General features: G+C 31.5%; 1 protein-coding gene across 1 annotated transcript in view; it reads left to right on the top strand.

Moving 5' to 3' along the window:
• LOC143085677 (uncharacterized) overlaps window positions 1-18,378 on the top strand; it is a 20,173-nt gene extending 1,795 nt beyond the window's left edge. The window contains exons 2-13 of the mRNA XM_076262175.1: window positions 1,058-1,698; window positions 2,333-2,417; window positions 3,251-3,442; window positions 4,056-4,222; window positions 5,979-6,225; window positions 6,714-6,872; window positions 8,870-8,961; window positions 11,968-12,042; window positions 12,547-12,686; window positions 13,079-13,151; window positions 13,708-13,764; window positions 15,729-18,378. Coding sequence (XP_076118290.1) covers window positions 1,063-1,698; window positions 2,333-2,417; window positions 3,251-3,442; window positions 4,056-4,222; window positions 5,979-6,225; window positions 6,714-6,872; window positions 8,870-8,961; window positions 11,968-12,042; window positions 12,547-12,686; window positions 13,079-13,151; window positions 13,708-13,764; window positions 15,729-15,827 — 2,022 coding nt within the window. The 5' untranslated portion in view covers window positions 1,058-1,062 and the 3' untranslated portion in view covers window positions 15,828-18,378. The remainder of the gene's footprint in view (window positions 1-1,057; window positions 1,699-2,332; window positions 2,418-3,250; window positions 3,443-4,055; window positions 4,223-5,978; window positions 6,226-6,713; window positions 6,873-8,869; window positions 8,962-11,967; window positions 12,043-12,546; window positions 12,687-13,078; window positions 13,152-13,707; window positions 13,765-15,728) is intronic.

Here is an 18,378-nt window from a genome sequence, read left to right as displayed (position 1 = left end):
TGCTCAACAATGACTTCATTTGACATGTTTGATATATAACGTCATATAAAATACAGTGAGTCTACATTTTACGTTGAACTGTCAAACTTTACCAATACTCAACACTACTGGTGGGTGCAAGAAAAAGATAACCGTTACATTTGGGAGCCATTGAAGAAAAAATATTACACTGTTTAATCATCAGCCTTTTTCTTGTAAGAGATACATCAATGTTGACAAGTTTGCATAAATTTTGAAAATGGTTACAATGTATATGTGTCCCTCCAGCACAGCCCGTGTGGACACATTTGTCCCTCCAGCAGCGAGAGGATTAAGAATGTACCGGGATTGTGACATCACAATTTCCATTGAAAAGCATTCAATGTACAATGCAAATGATCTGACCATTTATGTTATTGTTCCTAGCCCTGTACCACCAGAGTGTAAGCTTTTTTGTCGATCTTGCCGCAAGTCTATTTGTGCCAAGTCGATCAATCTCAAGTTGTTCCATTCCTATTTGATCTGTCCAAAGTCGTTCCTTCCCAAGTTGATTCAAAAGAATATTTATAAGGCCAAATAAAAAAGTATGTGTGGTTCCAGTTACATCTGAAAAAAGTTAGGGTAGGTAGGTAGGGATTTTTTTTTATTTTATGTTTTTTTTTTACATTGAGTCTATGGGAGCAACATTCTGACTTTAACAGTGCTTAATGAAAAATGACAATAAAATCTTTAGGGTAGGCTATTTTTAAGCCGAAAAAGTAGGGATGGTAGGGTTACTGGAACCACACATATATTTTTATTTGGCCTAATGTATAAAATAATTCATAAATGTTCATTAGTTTAATAATAATATTAAAGATGAACGGTTAAAAAGTTGGCCTTTGACAAAGATTTGTACAAGAATGTTTAATTGTCATAGAATGAACTAATAAAAAATGAAATCCCTTACTACTTTAACACAAAAATACTATATAATCATGATAATAATCACAAGAGGATCGGGAAAGTAACGTAATATTTCTCATTTCCATTAATTGACTTCCTACTGTTCATTTATACTTTTTTCATGCTTTTGTAGATAAAATGTCAGATTCAGAAGATGATGCTGCATTTGCCAGTGCTGACGAAGGAGAAGAAACAAAGCAAAGTCCACCAAAGGGAGATAAATCTATTAAGCCTGATACAGATAAAGCAACAAAGTCTGTAGGAAAGGGAGATAACCCGAAACAAGCTTCAAAAACTAATCTTAAAAGTGAAAAAGAGGCTACTGACAAAACAAAAAATCCTGAAGTACCACAACAGAAAGGAGCAACTGGAAAAGGGAAGAAAAAGGGAAAACAGGCCAAAAAAAATAATAAGAGTACTGAAAAACATGAAACGAAAGAAACAGAAAGTAAAAAGCCTGAGAGTGAAGTAGTAGTAAAAGAGGAAGAGAAGACGGAAAGTAAAACATCTGACATAGAAAACCAGGGAGAGAAAACACCAGATACTACACAAGTTGAAGAAAAGAAAGAACCAGAAAATGATAAAGAGGAGCCAACAGACAGTTCTAATGTCTCTGAAAAAACAGAAAGCATTGTAAAGTCACCTTCTGGGCAGAACATACAGAGGGAAGGATCTGGAGAAGGATCAGAGAAGCCAGACATTAAATCTGTCTTGGATCAACTAGCAGATGATGATGATGATGATGAAGAAGAAGAGGAAGAAGAAGACCAAAAGGTTATTTTTACTTAAACAGTATACGAAAAATGTCTCTTTATTATCATAATCATCAAGCAATTCTTTGCTCTCTGTAGATGTTGTACATGCATATTTCAGAATCCTTGCACTGACTCTTTGAAAAGGCCATACATATAGGTTACCTGTTGCAAAATTTCAACCCTTTTTAAATAATTTTTCAGTCGCAGTCAAAATTTACATTGATTTAGGTCCTTTATCTAGTGTTAACCGACAGTCCATTATTGCAATACTTATCCAAGGCATGCAGAATTTTGCAGGAATAACCTATTTGATTTATTTCTGCTAGACCTTAATATGCTTGAAATATTTACCACTGAATATTCCCCATCTACAGGTACAAAATGTATCAATCAATCAAAAGGACACCATGTTTTTGCATTCAAAAGGTCATATTGAAATATAGGCCTAAATATCTTAAAATCACTTTAAATATACATTTCTATGTTTAATCCTGTGTTGAATGGAAAGTTTACTCTGTGAATAATTTTGAAATCAATTCGAAAAAATGATGTGAAAAATATGCTGTACATGTATATTAATCGTTATATTACATACATAGATATATTTGTAAGTAAATAAATTCACTGAAGATACTGTCTTTCTTTAATTTCAGTCTAGTAATTGGAACATTGGGGGATGGGGTTCTAGTATCATGAATGTAGCACAGACATCAGTTTCAACATTTACAAATCAAGTTGGTTAGTATGTCATAGATAAATCAGTCAATTTAGTACAGATACATACATACAATAAAATGTATTTCAAAGAATCAGAGGATTACCTGTCAAACATCATTCTAATGCAACATCATGTTAAATGTTCATTTTGAATGGATAAGGTCGCTGATTTTCATGTCATTAAATCACAATTGATGCTATGAAAACGTACGCAAGCGTAGACGACATATAACAGATTTTAAATGTATGTTTTAACATTGTTTTCTATCAGTTTCATTAGAATGAAGATGATAATATTGTATTTTAAGCTTCAACAACATCAATTGGTGATTTGATGGTCACAGATACCCGTATACTGTCTCCGCTAACGCATCTTTGCCTTGAGACATTAATAAACCATATTTATTTGTTATTTTGCAAACTTAAATTATAGTGTATAGCAAGCATTTGTAAATCTTTGGGGAGATATGTCACATTTAGTTACATATTAACTCCAGAAAAGTTTTACAATGCCAATATTGAGATTTATTGGACAAAAATTCTCTTCAACAGTTTTTGTCACATGTGTATTTCTACCTGTACAATATTATTTTGCTTAGTTTAATTTGGAATGGCACCCGAAAAAAAACAATTGAGATTCTTACAAAGTGTTTACTTGTATGAATATTCAGAAGTGTTTAAAATTAGATTTCCACTCACTCATCAATCAAACATAATAAAGAATTGATTTTATGAGAGCTTATCATATGGTCTGGGAACTTTTCAATCATTGTAGACTTGAATTGTCTGTTATTCAACATGTGTTTTTTAGTTTTGTTGAATAAATGGGTTAAATTAAAGACATTATATTTCAGGAGAAGGGTTCAGTACAATAATGGATACAATGGAGAATACATTGGGTGCTATACCACCTGAACAGCTGGCTTACATGAAAACTGATAAAAAAGAAGACGAAGCCTTGGAATCTCATGATGTGGCTCATACAATGAAGCCTGCTGAATCATCTTCAAAGGAAATTACAGAGCAGCCAAAACATGTAGAACCAGGTATGGGAACTGTTATAAATTATAAAACCAATATATGAATATACATATTTATACTTGTTGGTAACAATATTTAGAAGTTGGAAAATATATAGGAATCTTCTAGTTTTTTCGTCACATAAATTGTGTAAGCCTGATTTTATACAAAGGCAATATATATAGTGTATGTAGATGTGTAAGAAGCAAAGTAGTAATGATCTTAGATATAGAAATAATTCATTATATATTACATTTTTTGTGAGCACTTAAATCATCCTTAACTATTTGAAGGATTTTGATACTGAGAGACAAAACATTCACACTCAGGAAGAATTTATACGAATGTGTACATCTTCATAAAGCAAAATATTTGATATCAAAGGTCCTTAATTTGAGGTCATCACTACAAAACATAAGAAAAACTTGGCAAACTATTTTTTCTGTCGCCTCAACACATTTCCTGCAGTTCACATGTACAATGTATTATTTAGTTTTTTTCTCAAATCAAAAAAATTGGAACCATATATATATGACAAAAAAAAATATCTATAATCAAGTTTGTTATTTTATAAGAAGAGTCATTTTGTAAAAAGTAAAAAGAATATGTCAATAAAGATATTTGACATATTTTAATCAGGCGAAGAGAAGAAAGCAGAAAAAGGAAGTGATGATAAAAATGCAGAGAAAGCTGAAGAGGCTAAAGAGGAAACAGCTTCAGGAGGGGGAGGAGGATGGTTCTCATCATGGGGAATGTCAAGTCTAAAGGATGCTGTGGCCAAGACCTCTAATATTGTACAGAGTACAGTAAGCTGATTTATTTTATATAATCTTGTAAATGACAAATGTAAAATATTAAATTGAAGTTTTTTCTGGATACCAGAATGATGGACTGTTGGGGTTTAGCCCCATTTCAGCACTATTTGCCATCATGTTTTATTGTTGAGGAAGTTTGAGTATCAGGAGAGAGAGCCACCAACCTTCAGCAGGTAAACTTTTCCTTTTTAAAAAATGATCAATGCTTATAGTTTGTATACATACAACCATGGAAGTAATATTGAAAGGAATAACATCGTCGTCACTTCAAAGGTTTCATCTGCGTTACCGCCCATCTTTCGATAACTCGTTAATTGGTTCAATAGCTGGCATGGAAGTTGATTCTCCGCATGTGATCGATCAAATCACAGACACTTATCGGTCATTTTCGTGTTCATGGAGAATTACGAACAGACAAGCTTTTGTCGTATATACGTGCGAGGTAACCCGAATAGTCCATTCGTTACATTCCATTGATGTACGCTGCCGAATAGAGTCTTTCGTTCAATTTTTATTTTAGTCCATTTTTTCCTATTTTTGGTTAGTTTGAGTCTTAATAGTAAGTTTAAACCGACACCTATCACATACAAAATTGTAGAACAAGGCTGGGTCATTTTCAATTTTAATATTTACATACAGTTAAAAAAAACTTTTCCGTAAGTTAAGAAGATGATTGTACAAAAAATACGTTTGGACCCCCTTTATTATATACGAAAAACCTAAGTCTTAGTCAATTAAAATATTCACAATTCTAAACGATTCTATCCTTCAATTTAAGTTCTTGATACATAAACTAATTTGTGTAAAATATAATTTGCCGTAAGACAGATAGATTCAAGCCCATTTCGTCGGTTTGTAATAATTTTTATAATTTAAAAAAAATATATAAATTTACGAAAATATTATCCCCATTTTAGTTGTCCAGTTTCAATAATGTAATCAATGACATTTATGACATATACATAAATTTAGAATACTTGAAAGTAAATATCCTTCTTTTTCAATCTCGATAAACTTTGCACATTTCAACAGTAAACAAATCTATGTCTACATTTGCCTACATTATTTTGTTCAACATCATGTGAAACCTGATCGATTCATCGATATTTAACTGTTTAACTCGGGTCCGCTTTTAACCGGAAAATACTTTTAGAACAGTTTAAAACAAACGGTAAAAAGCAAAAATATGCTAAATTAAATACAATTTTCCATGCTAAACTGTTGTAGTTTGAACAATTCTCGTCCGTTTTTCAAGTTTTTTACATCATACGACTTCATCTGAAGGTAGAGATTGTATATGATACAGTGCCACCTTCTCAGTAATAATAAACCTCGGATTTAACACAGGTACTCTATAATTACCGGACTCGATAAAATCACGTGATTGATAAGAAATTCCAGATGCCATTTTACAACCGCGGTATCACAGATAGTAACCAAAGGGATCTTACCGCTGAGACTATAATTGGATAAAATCATATGACTTTAGTACAGGGCTCTGCAGGCCGTTAATAAATGCTAATTAGTCGATGTTATTCCTTTTAAATATTACTTCCATGATACAACATATAGAAATATTTTGCTCAAATGAGGTTGTTACAAGAACTAGTGTGAACATATTAAAATAGAAAGATACAACATAACAATGGCTTTAATGTTTTAAAAAAATCAATTATTTTCTCTCTTACAAAAAAAGCACTTACTAACCACTATGTCATCTTTCATCAAAATGACTTTTTTTTTTCAGAGTAAAAATCTAGTGACAGGAAGCATGGATGTGTTAGAAACAGTCGGCAAGAAGGCATTTGATTTTATTGAGGATCATGACCCAGGAATACACAGATCCAAAGTATTACTTGAAAGGGGAGATAAACCAAATCTGTCTTCTGTTTTAAAAGAAGCAAAAGAGGAGTCAGAATATAAACAGGAAATGGAGAAAGAGTCAGAGGAGGCCAGAAAGTCTCATTTTGGGTATTTGTTTGATGAATTTCAAGGTAATTTGATGTAACCTTTTCCCTGATTAGGTCTTTTGTTTTATTACGTATTTTGCACAGTACATTTCAACAAAATTTTGTAAATGATCTAACTTTAATTTATTAAATTTTGTTAATAAAAAACAAAAAAAAATATAAAAATTCATGTTTGAAATGATCATGCTTCTTGGAAAAAAATATTTTATCAGTGACATATAAATTTTCATATATGATACAAATTAAAGAAATTTGAATCAGATTTTTGAAAGACAAAATGATTTAAACCATAAAGAAGCATCATAAGGCAGCATAATGGTGTAAGAGGTATCATTATGAAGAAAGTGGGTTATTAGGAGGACTATAAGGTCATGTTTAAAGGATATATATATATATATATATATATAGTACATTTGTATCAAAATTTTGTAACAACAGATACATGTTTCATTTAAATAAACAATTTACGGGTAAACATTTATGTTGATTGCATATTTTTGTTTACTTTTTAGGAATTTCTCATTTAGAAGCTCTAGAAATATTATCCAATCAGTGTGAGAAAAAAGTCCAAATACTGTTAACATCACTGCCTGCAGAAACACTGTCGTCCATCAAATCACAACTCATTGAAATAAAACAGATCTTTGAACATGAAAATGACGATGATGATGGTAATATTTTGTTTTGTATAATTACATTTTTTTATGTTGTAAGAAAAAAGTTCACCATTAAGTAGAAATGGTTTGGAATTATGGAACCATTTTTTCTGCATATCAACAAATATAAAAAAGAAGATGTGGTATGATTGCAAATGAGACAACTATCCACAAAAGACCAAAATGACACAGACATTAACAACTATAGGTCACCGTACGGCCTTCAACAATGAGCAAAGCCCATACCGCATAGTCAGCTATAAAAGGCCCCGATAAGACAATGTAAAATAATTCAAACGAGAAAACTAACAGCCTTATTTATATAAAAAAATGAATGGAAAACAAATATGTAACACATAAACAAACGACAACCACTGAATAACAGGCTCCTGACTTGGGACAGGCACCTACATTAATAGTTTGTAATGCATCAATCAAACATAGTAGTTAACATACAAACAATATAAATATGGACATAGTTAAGATCATGGATATAAAAATTGTACCTGTTATCAATCAACCAGGCCGGTGGAAATGTACCAGAAATATAACAAGCACCTGTTATCTGTTTTTGTCGAGCCTGCAACTTTTGTTGCAGAAAGCTCAACATAGGGATAGTGATCCGGCGGCGGCGGCTACGGCGGCGGCGTTAGCTCACTTCTTAAAAGCTTTATATTTTAGAAGGTGGAAGACCTGGATGCTTCATACTTTGTATATAGATGCTTCATGTTACGAAGTTTCCGTCAGTCACATGTCCAATGTCCTTGACCTCATTTTCATGGTTCAGTGACCACTTGAAAAAAAAGTTCAAACTTTTTGTAATGTTGAATTCTCTCTTATTATAAGTAATAGGATAACTATATTTGATATGTGTGTACCTTGCAAGGTCCTCGTGTCTGTCAGACAGTTTTCACTTGACCTCGACCTCATTTCATGGATCAGTGAACAAGGTTAAGTTTTGGTGGTCAAGTCCATATCTCAGATACTATAAGCAATAGGGCTAGTATATTCGGTGTATGGAAGGACTGTAAGGTGTACATGTCCAACTGGCAGGTGTCATCTGACCTTGACCTCATTTTCATGGTTCAGTGGTTATAGTTAAATTTTTGTGTTTTGGTCTGTTTTTCTCATACCATATGCAATAGGTCTACTATATTTGTTGTATGGAATGATTGTTAAGTGTACATCTCTAGCGGGCAGATGTCATGTGACCTTGACCTCATTTTCATGGTTCAGTGGTCAAAGTTAAGTTTTTGAGTTTTGGTCTTTTTATCTAATGCTATATGCCATAGGTCAACTATATTTGGTGTGTGGAAATATTTTATGATCTTTATGTCAGTCGAGCAGGTTTTATTTAACCGTGACCTCATTTTCACGGTTCATTGCACAGTGTTAAGTTTTTGTGTTTTTAAACTATAAGTAATGTGTCAACTATATATGTTGTATAGAAGCATTGTTAGCTGTACCTGTCTGCCTGGCATGGTTCATCTGACATGGACCTCTTTTTCAAGGTTCATTGGTCTTTGTTTAGTTATCTTGGTTAATGTTAAGTTTATGTGACAGTTGTAATAAAGCTTAGCTTTATACTTAGGACTATCAACATAATATCAATGATTAGTATAGAAGGCGAGACATTTCAGCGTGTGCACTCTTGTGTTTTTTTATGCTGTGTTTGTGTACTATATAATCCAGCTCAGTAGCTCCGTAATCCTTGTATCTGGGCTTTGAGATGAGAGCAGGCATTATCAGTGACGTCACAATGTGAGAGGAGGTAAAAATGACCAGTAATAGAAAGATAAACAGATAATCCAGTTTTCTTCGTATAGATATCATGAAATATATACACATTAAAATCGTAAAATATCAGCCGCTTGATACAATGTAAAGCTTTTTTACTCGTTCCCTACTCTCCCTGGCCAAAAAGGTTCACATTGTGGCTCCACAGCTGATATTGACAATATAAATGTGTAGAAAAACCTGATAATCTATACATATTTGTTATTTTATTTTAGATGATGAAGAGCAGGAACATGAATTTATTAAAGTGATGACAGAGTTACTGACAGATCTCCATCTGGGAACAACCCCTAATAAAATCAATAAGGTAACCTCAACTATTGTAGCAAGTCTGGTAGCATGGAAGAGTATAGTATTTGGTCACAAAAAAGATGCTCGTCCAGCAGCATTGATTGTGTTGTATATTACTAATCATTTACTTAAGTACTGTGTATATATACATTTCAGGTATCAGTCATCCTTAAAATTAAAGATATAGATCTAGGGAGATGTTGACTCTCATTTATGACTGATACATACGTTTATCTAGATGTTTAGGCAATGAAAAATCTGTCAATATTCAAGGCACGCTGAGCATTTTCTAAGTTCTGATTTTTATTTAGCATTATTATGTTGTATACTGTTGAGTAAGCATAACTATAGTAAAAGAGGAAGTTTTTCTGCTTTATTTTTATACAACTGCAAAAAAATATTTTACGTCGTATAATGGTATTATGTCGTCTGAAGACGCATTTAGTTTTTGGACTTTAGATTTAGTGAATGGATCTCTATAAATTTAAACAAAAGGTTCAATACCACTAAAGGAAGGTTGGGATTGATTTTGGGGGTTATGGTCCCAATAGTTTAGGAATTAGGGGCCAAAAACGGGCCCAAAATAAGCATTTTTGTAGTTTTCAAACAATAACTTGTGTTTAAGTGGATGAATCTATCTGAAATCATACCATTAAGGGATGGTCAGTAATGACTTTGGGGGGGTTATGGCTCAAAATGTTGTGGAATTGGGGGCAAAAAAGGGGAATTAGGGGCAAAAAAAGGGGGGAAACTAGGTTTTTCTGGTCAATGGACAATTGAGACAATTAAATAAAAGCATGCAGTGTAAGGGAGGTAATTCAAAAACATTTAACATACAATATTTGGTATGTTCGGATTTACCTCCCTCACACTACTTGTAAATAATATATAAAGAAATTTCAGGTTTTGGACTTATTGTAAAAAAGGGGGGTGGTAGTAGTGTTCAATTTTTTTTCTCCAAATCTCTCAAATTCCAAATTTTTGAAAAGTTTGAAGAAGAAATCTTCAATTGCACAATATTGCATAATAGATTTATAAGATCTTAACATTTGTTTTGTGTCAGAAACTCATTTTATGTCAAAAATTTGATCACAATTCAAATTCAGAGCTGTATCAAGTGTGAATGTTGTGTCCATTCTTGCCCCAACTGTTCAGAGTTTGACCTCTCAATCGTATAAAGCTGCGCTCTGCAGAGCACCTGGTTTGGTATTTGTTTTTGGGGAAAGACGGCTTCAAGCCGTCAACTCCCTAATGGGGTTGGCCAGAGTATCTTTCCCTCACATCAATCATTTTGTTTTGATAGTTTGGAAACCCCCTCAAAATGTCATACTGAAATTGATGAAAAGGAGAACAGATTGACTTTAAATACATTTTTTACACATTTCCCTTCTGTTTCTCGTGAAATTAACGTATATTGAGCTTTCCCTTACACTATATACGTTTCTTTTACAGTCCGGAAAAATCAGTATTACGAAATATTCTAAATATATCTAACTTAGTGACGTCATTGTTGGAATGCCACACAGGGATATCCTTTATTCATTATAAAAACCAGTCACAGTATTTGTATACTAATTTAAAATCCGTATTTGTTAAATGTAAACCTAATGATGTTTGCTGTAGTGTAGATCATTCACACACCAAAATGCAATGCTTTAATCTGAGGCTATAATCAGATAATTTGTAGGTCAACTTTCGCGGTAAACAATATCAATGGGGATACATGAGATTGGGGAGAGAAACGACAGTTTTCATTATTTCTGTAAAGTTCTGTTTTTAGAATCTTCCTCCAATTCAGGAGCACCTCCATTGATAAGTAATTATACACTAAAATCAAAGTAAATGTTTCTGAACACTTAAAATGTGACATTTAGTATATGATAAGTAGTCTTCTGTATAAAAAAAATTTTGTGTACCAACATAATTATTGAAATGGTTAAAAAAAAAAATTAAAAAAATTAAATGTTGCTTTTTGTAGTTTATACCTATTGAGATTGGGGAGAGCAACTGCAGTTTTCATTCTTTCTGTAAAGTTATGTTTTTAGAATCTTTCTCCAATTAAGGAGCACCTCAATTGATGAGTAATTACCCACTAAAATGAAAGTTAATGTATCTGAACACTAAAAATGTCACATTAAGTATATATATGATAAGTAGTCATCAATTAAAAAATAATTTTGCGTACCAACATAATTATTGTAGTGGTCATTTTTTTTTCTTTTTTTTTTTAAATATTGCTTTTTGTAGTTTAAAGCTATTTATTCATGAATTTTACAGATATATCAAAATGTGGGATCTGGAAACAAACTTCACACAGCTTATATCAATCATATTTGATTTTATAAGTACATGTATCCCTGTGATGAGAGTTGTAACTGGGAACTTTATCAATGGAAAATTAAAACTGAATAGATTTTTCAGTCCTCACTTTCTTGAGAATACTGTCACAACAAATTGAGAATGGTCTTAGCCTGCCGTTCAGTTGTACATAATTAAAATTCTTAAATATATTGTAGTAGTTGTTAAATTCAATTGAATTTTAGATAATTAACTCCCAACTTTAATCAAATGTTTTGATTTAGAAGGTGCAGATCTCATTGGTCCAAATTGTCTCTATGATGAATTCTTGACTAAGGAAATGAAATAACAATAAACAACAATTAATTTCATTATTGTTAGCCTTTCTATATGTTCTAGCTGTTCTTTTGCTCATTCTTTGTATGTAGACTATCAAAAGATACCCCCCTAAAAATTGAAACAATGGCCGTCTTTTCCCTCAGAGCTCTTCAGCTCTTTGATTGAATTTTAATGTTGCAATTTAGTATGAAGTGTTTGAAATGAAAAAAAAACTAAAGGGATTTCAAAATTGTTATGGACAACCAATCAGATCATTGTAATTTATCTTAATTGAGGATTGAACTTATATAAGCACATGTATACAGAACAAATGTTGGAAAAGACATTTAAGTTCAAAGGATTTAAAGTGGAAAATGATTCATATATATTTTAATCTTGTTTTCAGGTTCAAGAAAATATAAGAAAAGAAATTACAGATTTTTATGAAAAACAGGGGGAAGGTGAAAAAGTAGAACCAAAAGTAAGATTTTAAAAGTTATTAGATAATAAATATCAAACCATTTTATAGCCACTGTATTTTTTATGTTGATTTCCCCTTTAAATAGGCAACAATAGACAAAAACATGTTTAGATGGTTCAGAATTGTGAAGCATTTATGTTAATAGAAAAAAGGTTCTCTTACAAAAGTTATATTTAGATAGCTAGATACATCAAACATATCTGTTACGTTGAAGTAAGTACTGTCGACATTAAAATCAGTGATCCTGAATAGTTTTTAAAAAAATTGTTTACCTCAGTGGACAGAGTTACCAAAGTTATTTTTTGTTGTATTTTTGTCTGATTGATGTCTACTACTCATTTTTCTATGCGGTTTCTTAGTTATATTATGTCGTGACAGTGCATACAATTTGTCACAAATGGCATATATTAATAGATAGCTGCTGATTGGGTAGGTAAATTAAATTTTATTACAACTGATATTGGAAAAAAAAAGACATAAGGTTAATCCAATTTAATTTTGCAGATAATGCACCAGAAAGCTATCCAGTCATTAGCACAGTTAACTTCAAAAGCCATGGAACAGTTTCATAAAGCAGGGGAACTCATTCTTATCCAGAAGGACTCAGATAAAAACTTCATAGAACGAGCAAAATGTTTACTTAGGTAATATTTATGTTTAGAGATCAATTTGAAATTTATGTCTCAAATTTCTAAAGTACACCTGAAAAGAATTATATTTTATTTAGTCAGAAGGTTGACAGGAATGAGTTGTAATATGTCAGTATTTTACGAATCTGTTATGCACCAACTGTCCGTTTTACTGATACTTTAAATAAACTTCCAAAATATTTCATGATACTTTTCTCAAGTACTACTTAACAGAATGACTTTAAATTTGGTAAGCAGCTCATCAGTGACAACTAGTAATGTGTTTGAACTTTAAGGATATGTAGGACATCCACATCCTCTGTTCCTATATTATGATTACAAGTGTGAATATGCTTAGCAGGACAACATGTGTATTCTTGTTACATTTACATTTTTATTTATTTCAGTATCAACAAACTGCTGAGCACAGAAGTTTCTATCTTGTCTACAAAATTCTCACACTGCCTTAACAAACTAGGGGTAAGTTATATAACCATGGAAACAAGAATGCTTTCATGATACTGAAGATTCTGTTATTTTCATTGGCACCAAAAAACCTACCAATTTCTGATAGATGTAAGAAATGTAATATTTTTGTAGATATTTGATTTTATGGTTTTGTTCATGTCTGCATACAAGCCTTCTAGTTGAATTATTCATTTGTTTACTTTTTCATAGAAGTTTTGTTTGGTCTTACCGGGGATTAAATAGCTAAGATAACATTTCCACTTTAACAGAATTATATAAAAGGCATGGACAATGCATCTTAAAATTTTGTCAAAGTAATTTCAATTTACTACTTCAATTAAAAGATGGTGATTATGGTGATGACACACACACACAAGTTAAACAGAAAAATTGAAGTCTAACAGCAGCAAAAAAAAAAGCATCCACAAATTTTGGCTTGAATTTAAAATCATAGAATAGATACAATATATTTTTGTAGTTTCTTCATTCAATAACAACACGGAGTTGTTATAATATTTTATTGTTTATCAGATTTATATTCAATGCATTGTATATTTAAACATTTCAGGAAGATTTGGAAAATGATAGTAGTATCAACCAAATGGTCACAAATGTTTATTTAGAGGTAATATTATTTCATTCCAATCAGTTAATTTGTTAAGTGCAAACAGGCTTGGAATTTTTCTCACAAGAATCATGCTCTCTGTTTGTATTTTGCACCCAACTAAAAAAACAACAATTATTAGATAGGATTTCTAGCCAGGGTATGTGTTGTGAGAGTCATAATTGTAAAATGACTCTTGATGTCGGAGAAGTGTGAAAAGATTGCTTCTTAAGTACATGTACTAGGTAGCGAATACTTGGCCAATCATAAGGGGTTGAGTAGAGAAAGTGCTTTTTTTAGCTCAGTTGGTTAAATCACTGCCTTTCAACACAGAGGCCCTGTGTTGGAGTTTTCACATGCACGGTGCACCTTCCACATAAATATACATTTACCAAGGACCTCTTTAGTTCTTCTAAGATATGTTTAAAGCATATTTTTAGCTCACCTGGCCCGAAGTTGTCTGACGTCGTCGTCGTCGTCGTCCGTCGTCGTTAACTTTTACAAAAATCTTCTCCTCTGAAACTACTGGGCCAAATTAAACCAAACTTGGCCACAATCATCATTGGGGTATCTAGTTTAAAAAATATGTGGCGTGACCCGGCCAACCAATCAAGATGGCCGCCATGGCTAAAAATAGAACATAGGGGTAAAATGCAGTTTTTGACTTATAACTCAAAAACCAAATCATTTAGAGCAAATCTGACATGGGGGTAAAATTGTTTATCAGGTCAAGATCTATCTGCCCTGCAATTTTCAGATGAATCGGACAACCCGTTGTTTAGTTGCTGCCCCTGAATTGGTAATTTTAAGGAAATTTTGCTGTTTTTGGTTATTATCTTGAATATTATTATAGATAGAGATAAACTGTAAACAGAAATAATGTTCAGCAAAGTAAGATTTACAAATAAGTCAACATGACCGAAATGGTCAGTTGACCCCTTTAGGAGTTATTGCCCTTTATAGTCAATTTTTAACCATTTTTCGTAAATCTTAGTAATCTTTTACAAAAATCTTCTCCTCTGAAACTACTGGGCCAAATTAAACCAAACTTGGCCACAATCACAATTGGGGTATCTAGTTTAAAAAATGTGTGGTGTGACCCGGCCAACCAACCAAGATGGCCGCCACAGCTAAAAATAGAACATAGGGGTAAAATTCAGTTTTTGGCTTATAACTCAAAAACCAAAGCATTTAGAGCAAATCTGACATGAAGTAAAATTGATTATCAGGTCAAGATCTATCTGCCCTGAAATTTTCAGATGAATCGGACAACCTGTTGTTGGGTTGCTGCCCCTGAATTGGTAATTTTAAGGAAATTTTGCTGTTTTGGGTTATTATCTTGAATATTATTATAGATAGAGATAAACTGTAAACAGCAATTATGTTCAGCAAAGTAAGATTTACAAATAAGTCAACATGACTGAAATGGTCAGTTGACCCCTTTAGGAGTTATTGCCCTTTATAGTCAATTTTGAACCATTTTTCGTAAATCTTAGTTATCTTTTACAAAAATCTTCTCTGAAACTACTGGGCCAAGTTCATTATAGATAGAGATAATTGTAAGCAGCAAGAATGTTCAGTAAAGTAAGATTTACAAACACATCACCATCACCAAAACACAATTTTGTCATGAATCCATCTGCGTCCTTTGTTTAATATTCAGATAGACCAAGGTGAGCGACACAGGCTCTTTAGAGCCTCTAGTTTTTTAACTTACACATACATAGTTATATAAATGTCATATATGTTTCTCTATAGTTCTTAGACCAAGTTATGAGTGAGTTGCACGCTTTAAATTGACATTATATTTTTAACAAGTTTGAAGTTTATGTAGAAGTAATTTTCTCTCCTTGTTGTTGTTCCTTCACAGACAAACACTTATATTTTATGTTATATTTGTTATGTCAATTTTAGAGAAATATTTATTTGATATTCAACATCTAAAAAGTCATATGAATTTAAAAAATTGTTTCATGTTCTTTCAGGCAACAAACAGCAGCACATATATCCATGATGGCTTCCAACTCTTATTGCCTTGTTTACAACAGGCAGCCATTGAAAATACTCCAGGAATTGCAGAATGAAGAACAACACTTCATAAAATCTAAAAATATCCAAGGGAAATTCCAGATGCTTCAGCATTTTGGATTTGACTCATGTGAAATATGATTTAAAATCATGGAATCCCCCAGTTCAAGGAAAAGATCTCAGAATTAAAAAAAATGCTGTGTTGCAAAAAATATCTGTGATAATGACCTAAATAAGGCAATAAAATGACAGAGACAGAAGAAAATATAAATGAAGAAAACATTATAAAATTTGTAGTAATTATTTATTTGCAGTAGAGCCCTACTATTTTATTTGACATTATTCAATTAGCAAAGTTATCTCTATCATGTAAAGGCAAATCGGTTAAAATTACAAAATGTAAAATATATTTTTATGAAGGCAAGACTAGAAATTTGTTTAATTAGGCATTATCTACAATAATCATATATAGTGTGTAAATTCAGAAAATAATGGGATCACTTCGATATTATGAAAGTTTTAACAGGATTTAAATTGCATAATTCAAAATTCAGGATTTTTTTCTTATAATACATAGTTATTAAGTCACATTAATAAATTCTACATGTTTTCATTTATTTCTGCATTTACATGTACATTTGGTATATTAATGTTAATTTGAAAAATAAAACAAAACAAAATGAAATGAAAACAATCTAATCATTAGCTGATGAAGTATTTTTTTTTTAAATTTACTGTGGATTCATTTATTTTCATGGGTACTAATTTTAATGGACTAAGGAAAACTGACATGTTTGTGGATATTTAATTTCATGGTTTTGCCAAAGTATGCATACAAGCGTATAGAAAAAAATAATCGTTGAACATTTAAGCTCGTGGCTCAACTTTACCCACGAAATCCACGAAAAATTGGTTTCCAACGAATAATACTGAATCCACAGTATGACTAAATACCTACTTAAGAAAACAACCATCATGTGAATCATTTGCTGAAATCATGTTCAAACTTGTATTGATATGTATATTAAATGATATATTATGTTGATTATGTTGAAGGTTTCCCCTACCCCAGTATATTCTGTTCCATGTTATTATATGGGTAATAGGTTATTTAATTATTTGTTAAGAATTTGAATTTATAAACTGTTTCATTTGAACTATATTTGAAAGCAGGAAATATTTTAAATGCCTCAGAGACTGAATGATTTCAGTAGTTAATCTACAGTGACCACTTGCCTGTTTAGTGTTAAATCTTTAGGGTTGTGATTTCGAACCCCATTCCTGGATTGTATGTTACTTGTCAAATGTCAAGGGTTCTCTTAGAGTACACCATCATCCTCAACCAATGATTTCTGGTCACTGTTATACCACCAAGGTAGCTGAAAGTGGTGTTTTGCACCAACAAACTGACAAACAGGAACTATTTTTAAAAGATCTGTTTTTTTATTTGAACATACATTGTATTTGATTCCTTAAAGAAATTAATTTTGAAACATTTTAAAAATTAGGTCCTGTTACAAAATTCCAATCACTGACCACATCAGGTAAGGAGAAAATGTGAAATCCAATCTCCTGTATATTTTATTTTCAGTCAACCTTTTGTGTATACATTGTGTACTATATACATTACTATATGGTTATACTAAATTTAGAAATAATAGTGAAATTTATCTAAGGATACCTTAAATCAAATTTATTAGCAATCTCTTGCATTTGTATGCCAACTTTATTTTAATTTGTGCTGACATCTTTTATTAGTGCACTAATTTCCCCAAACTTGACTTTGCATGGATCAAGGGACCCCTTATTATAGCTAACTTAATAATATATTTGTAATTAAACATCATTGTGATGTTGGAATAAATGATATTAATGTGTCAATGCATAAAGAAAATTTTTGTCAGAAAAATTTGAAAGTACTGTTTTAATATGCATTTTTGTAGGGTTGTGTTATAAGATAATCTGTTAATTTCTACCTCTTATTAATTTTAGTCAGAACAATACTAAACTACTTTCTTACCAATGAACTTTAAAAGTCTGTATTTTAGTACATGTATTCTCAAACTAGTAACAATAATTTAGAAAACTTAAATATGCTGAAGAAAACATTTTACAAGTATAATAGCACAATTTGTTTACTGTTATCAAACCTGAATACAAAAACAAAATGCCTGAATCATTTTGGTTTACAAAATCACTTATTTTTATAAGTTTGAATAAAATTAGTGCTTCATATTGGACTTTTATTTTTAGCAGAACAAAACATATTTGATCTGCTTCTACTCTCATATTATATTTTTATAAGAGCTTTGGTTTGCCTACTTCCCAACTCTGTAGTTTGTATTTAAACCTAGTCATTTATTTGAATAAAAATATTCTGTTTAAAGCATGCAATACATCTGTATTATGAATTAGAATATTGAAAACAATAAAATCATGACTTGGTGTTTGTCTATCTAACTCAATCACTTAAACTTTATAAAGGGAATAGATCTTAGACATCAAAGAATTTATTGGTCAATTAATTGAAATTTATATGTAACAGTGCTATTTAAATGTTTTACTTAATAAAGTATACACATTGCAAAATAAAATATGAAATGTAAA

The sequence above is a fragment of the Mytilus galloprovincialis genome, chromosome 8, assembly GCF_965363235.1.
Source record: "Mytilus galloprovincialis chromosome 8, xbMytGall1.hap1.1, whole genome shotgun sequence".
In the NCBI taxonomy this organism is placed as follows: domain Eukaryota; kingdom Metazoa; phylum Mollusca; class Bivalvia; order Mytilida; family Mytilidae; genus Mytilus; species Mytilus galloprovincialis.
This window is presented reverse-complemented; position numbering and strand designations above follow the sequence as displayed.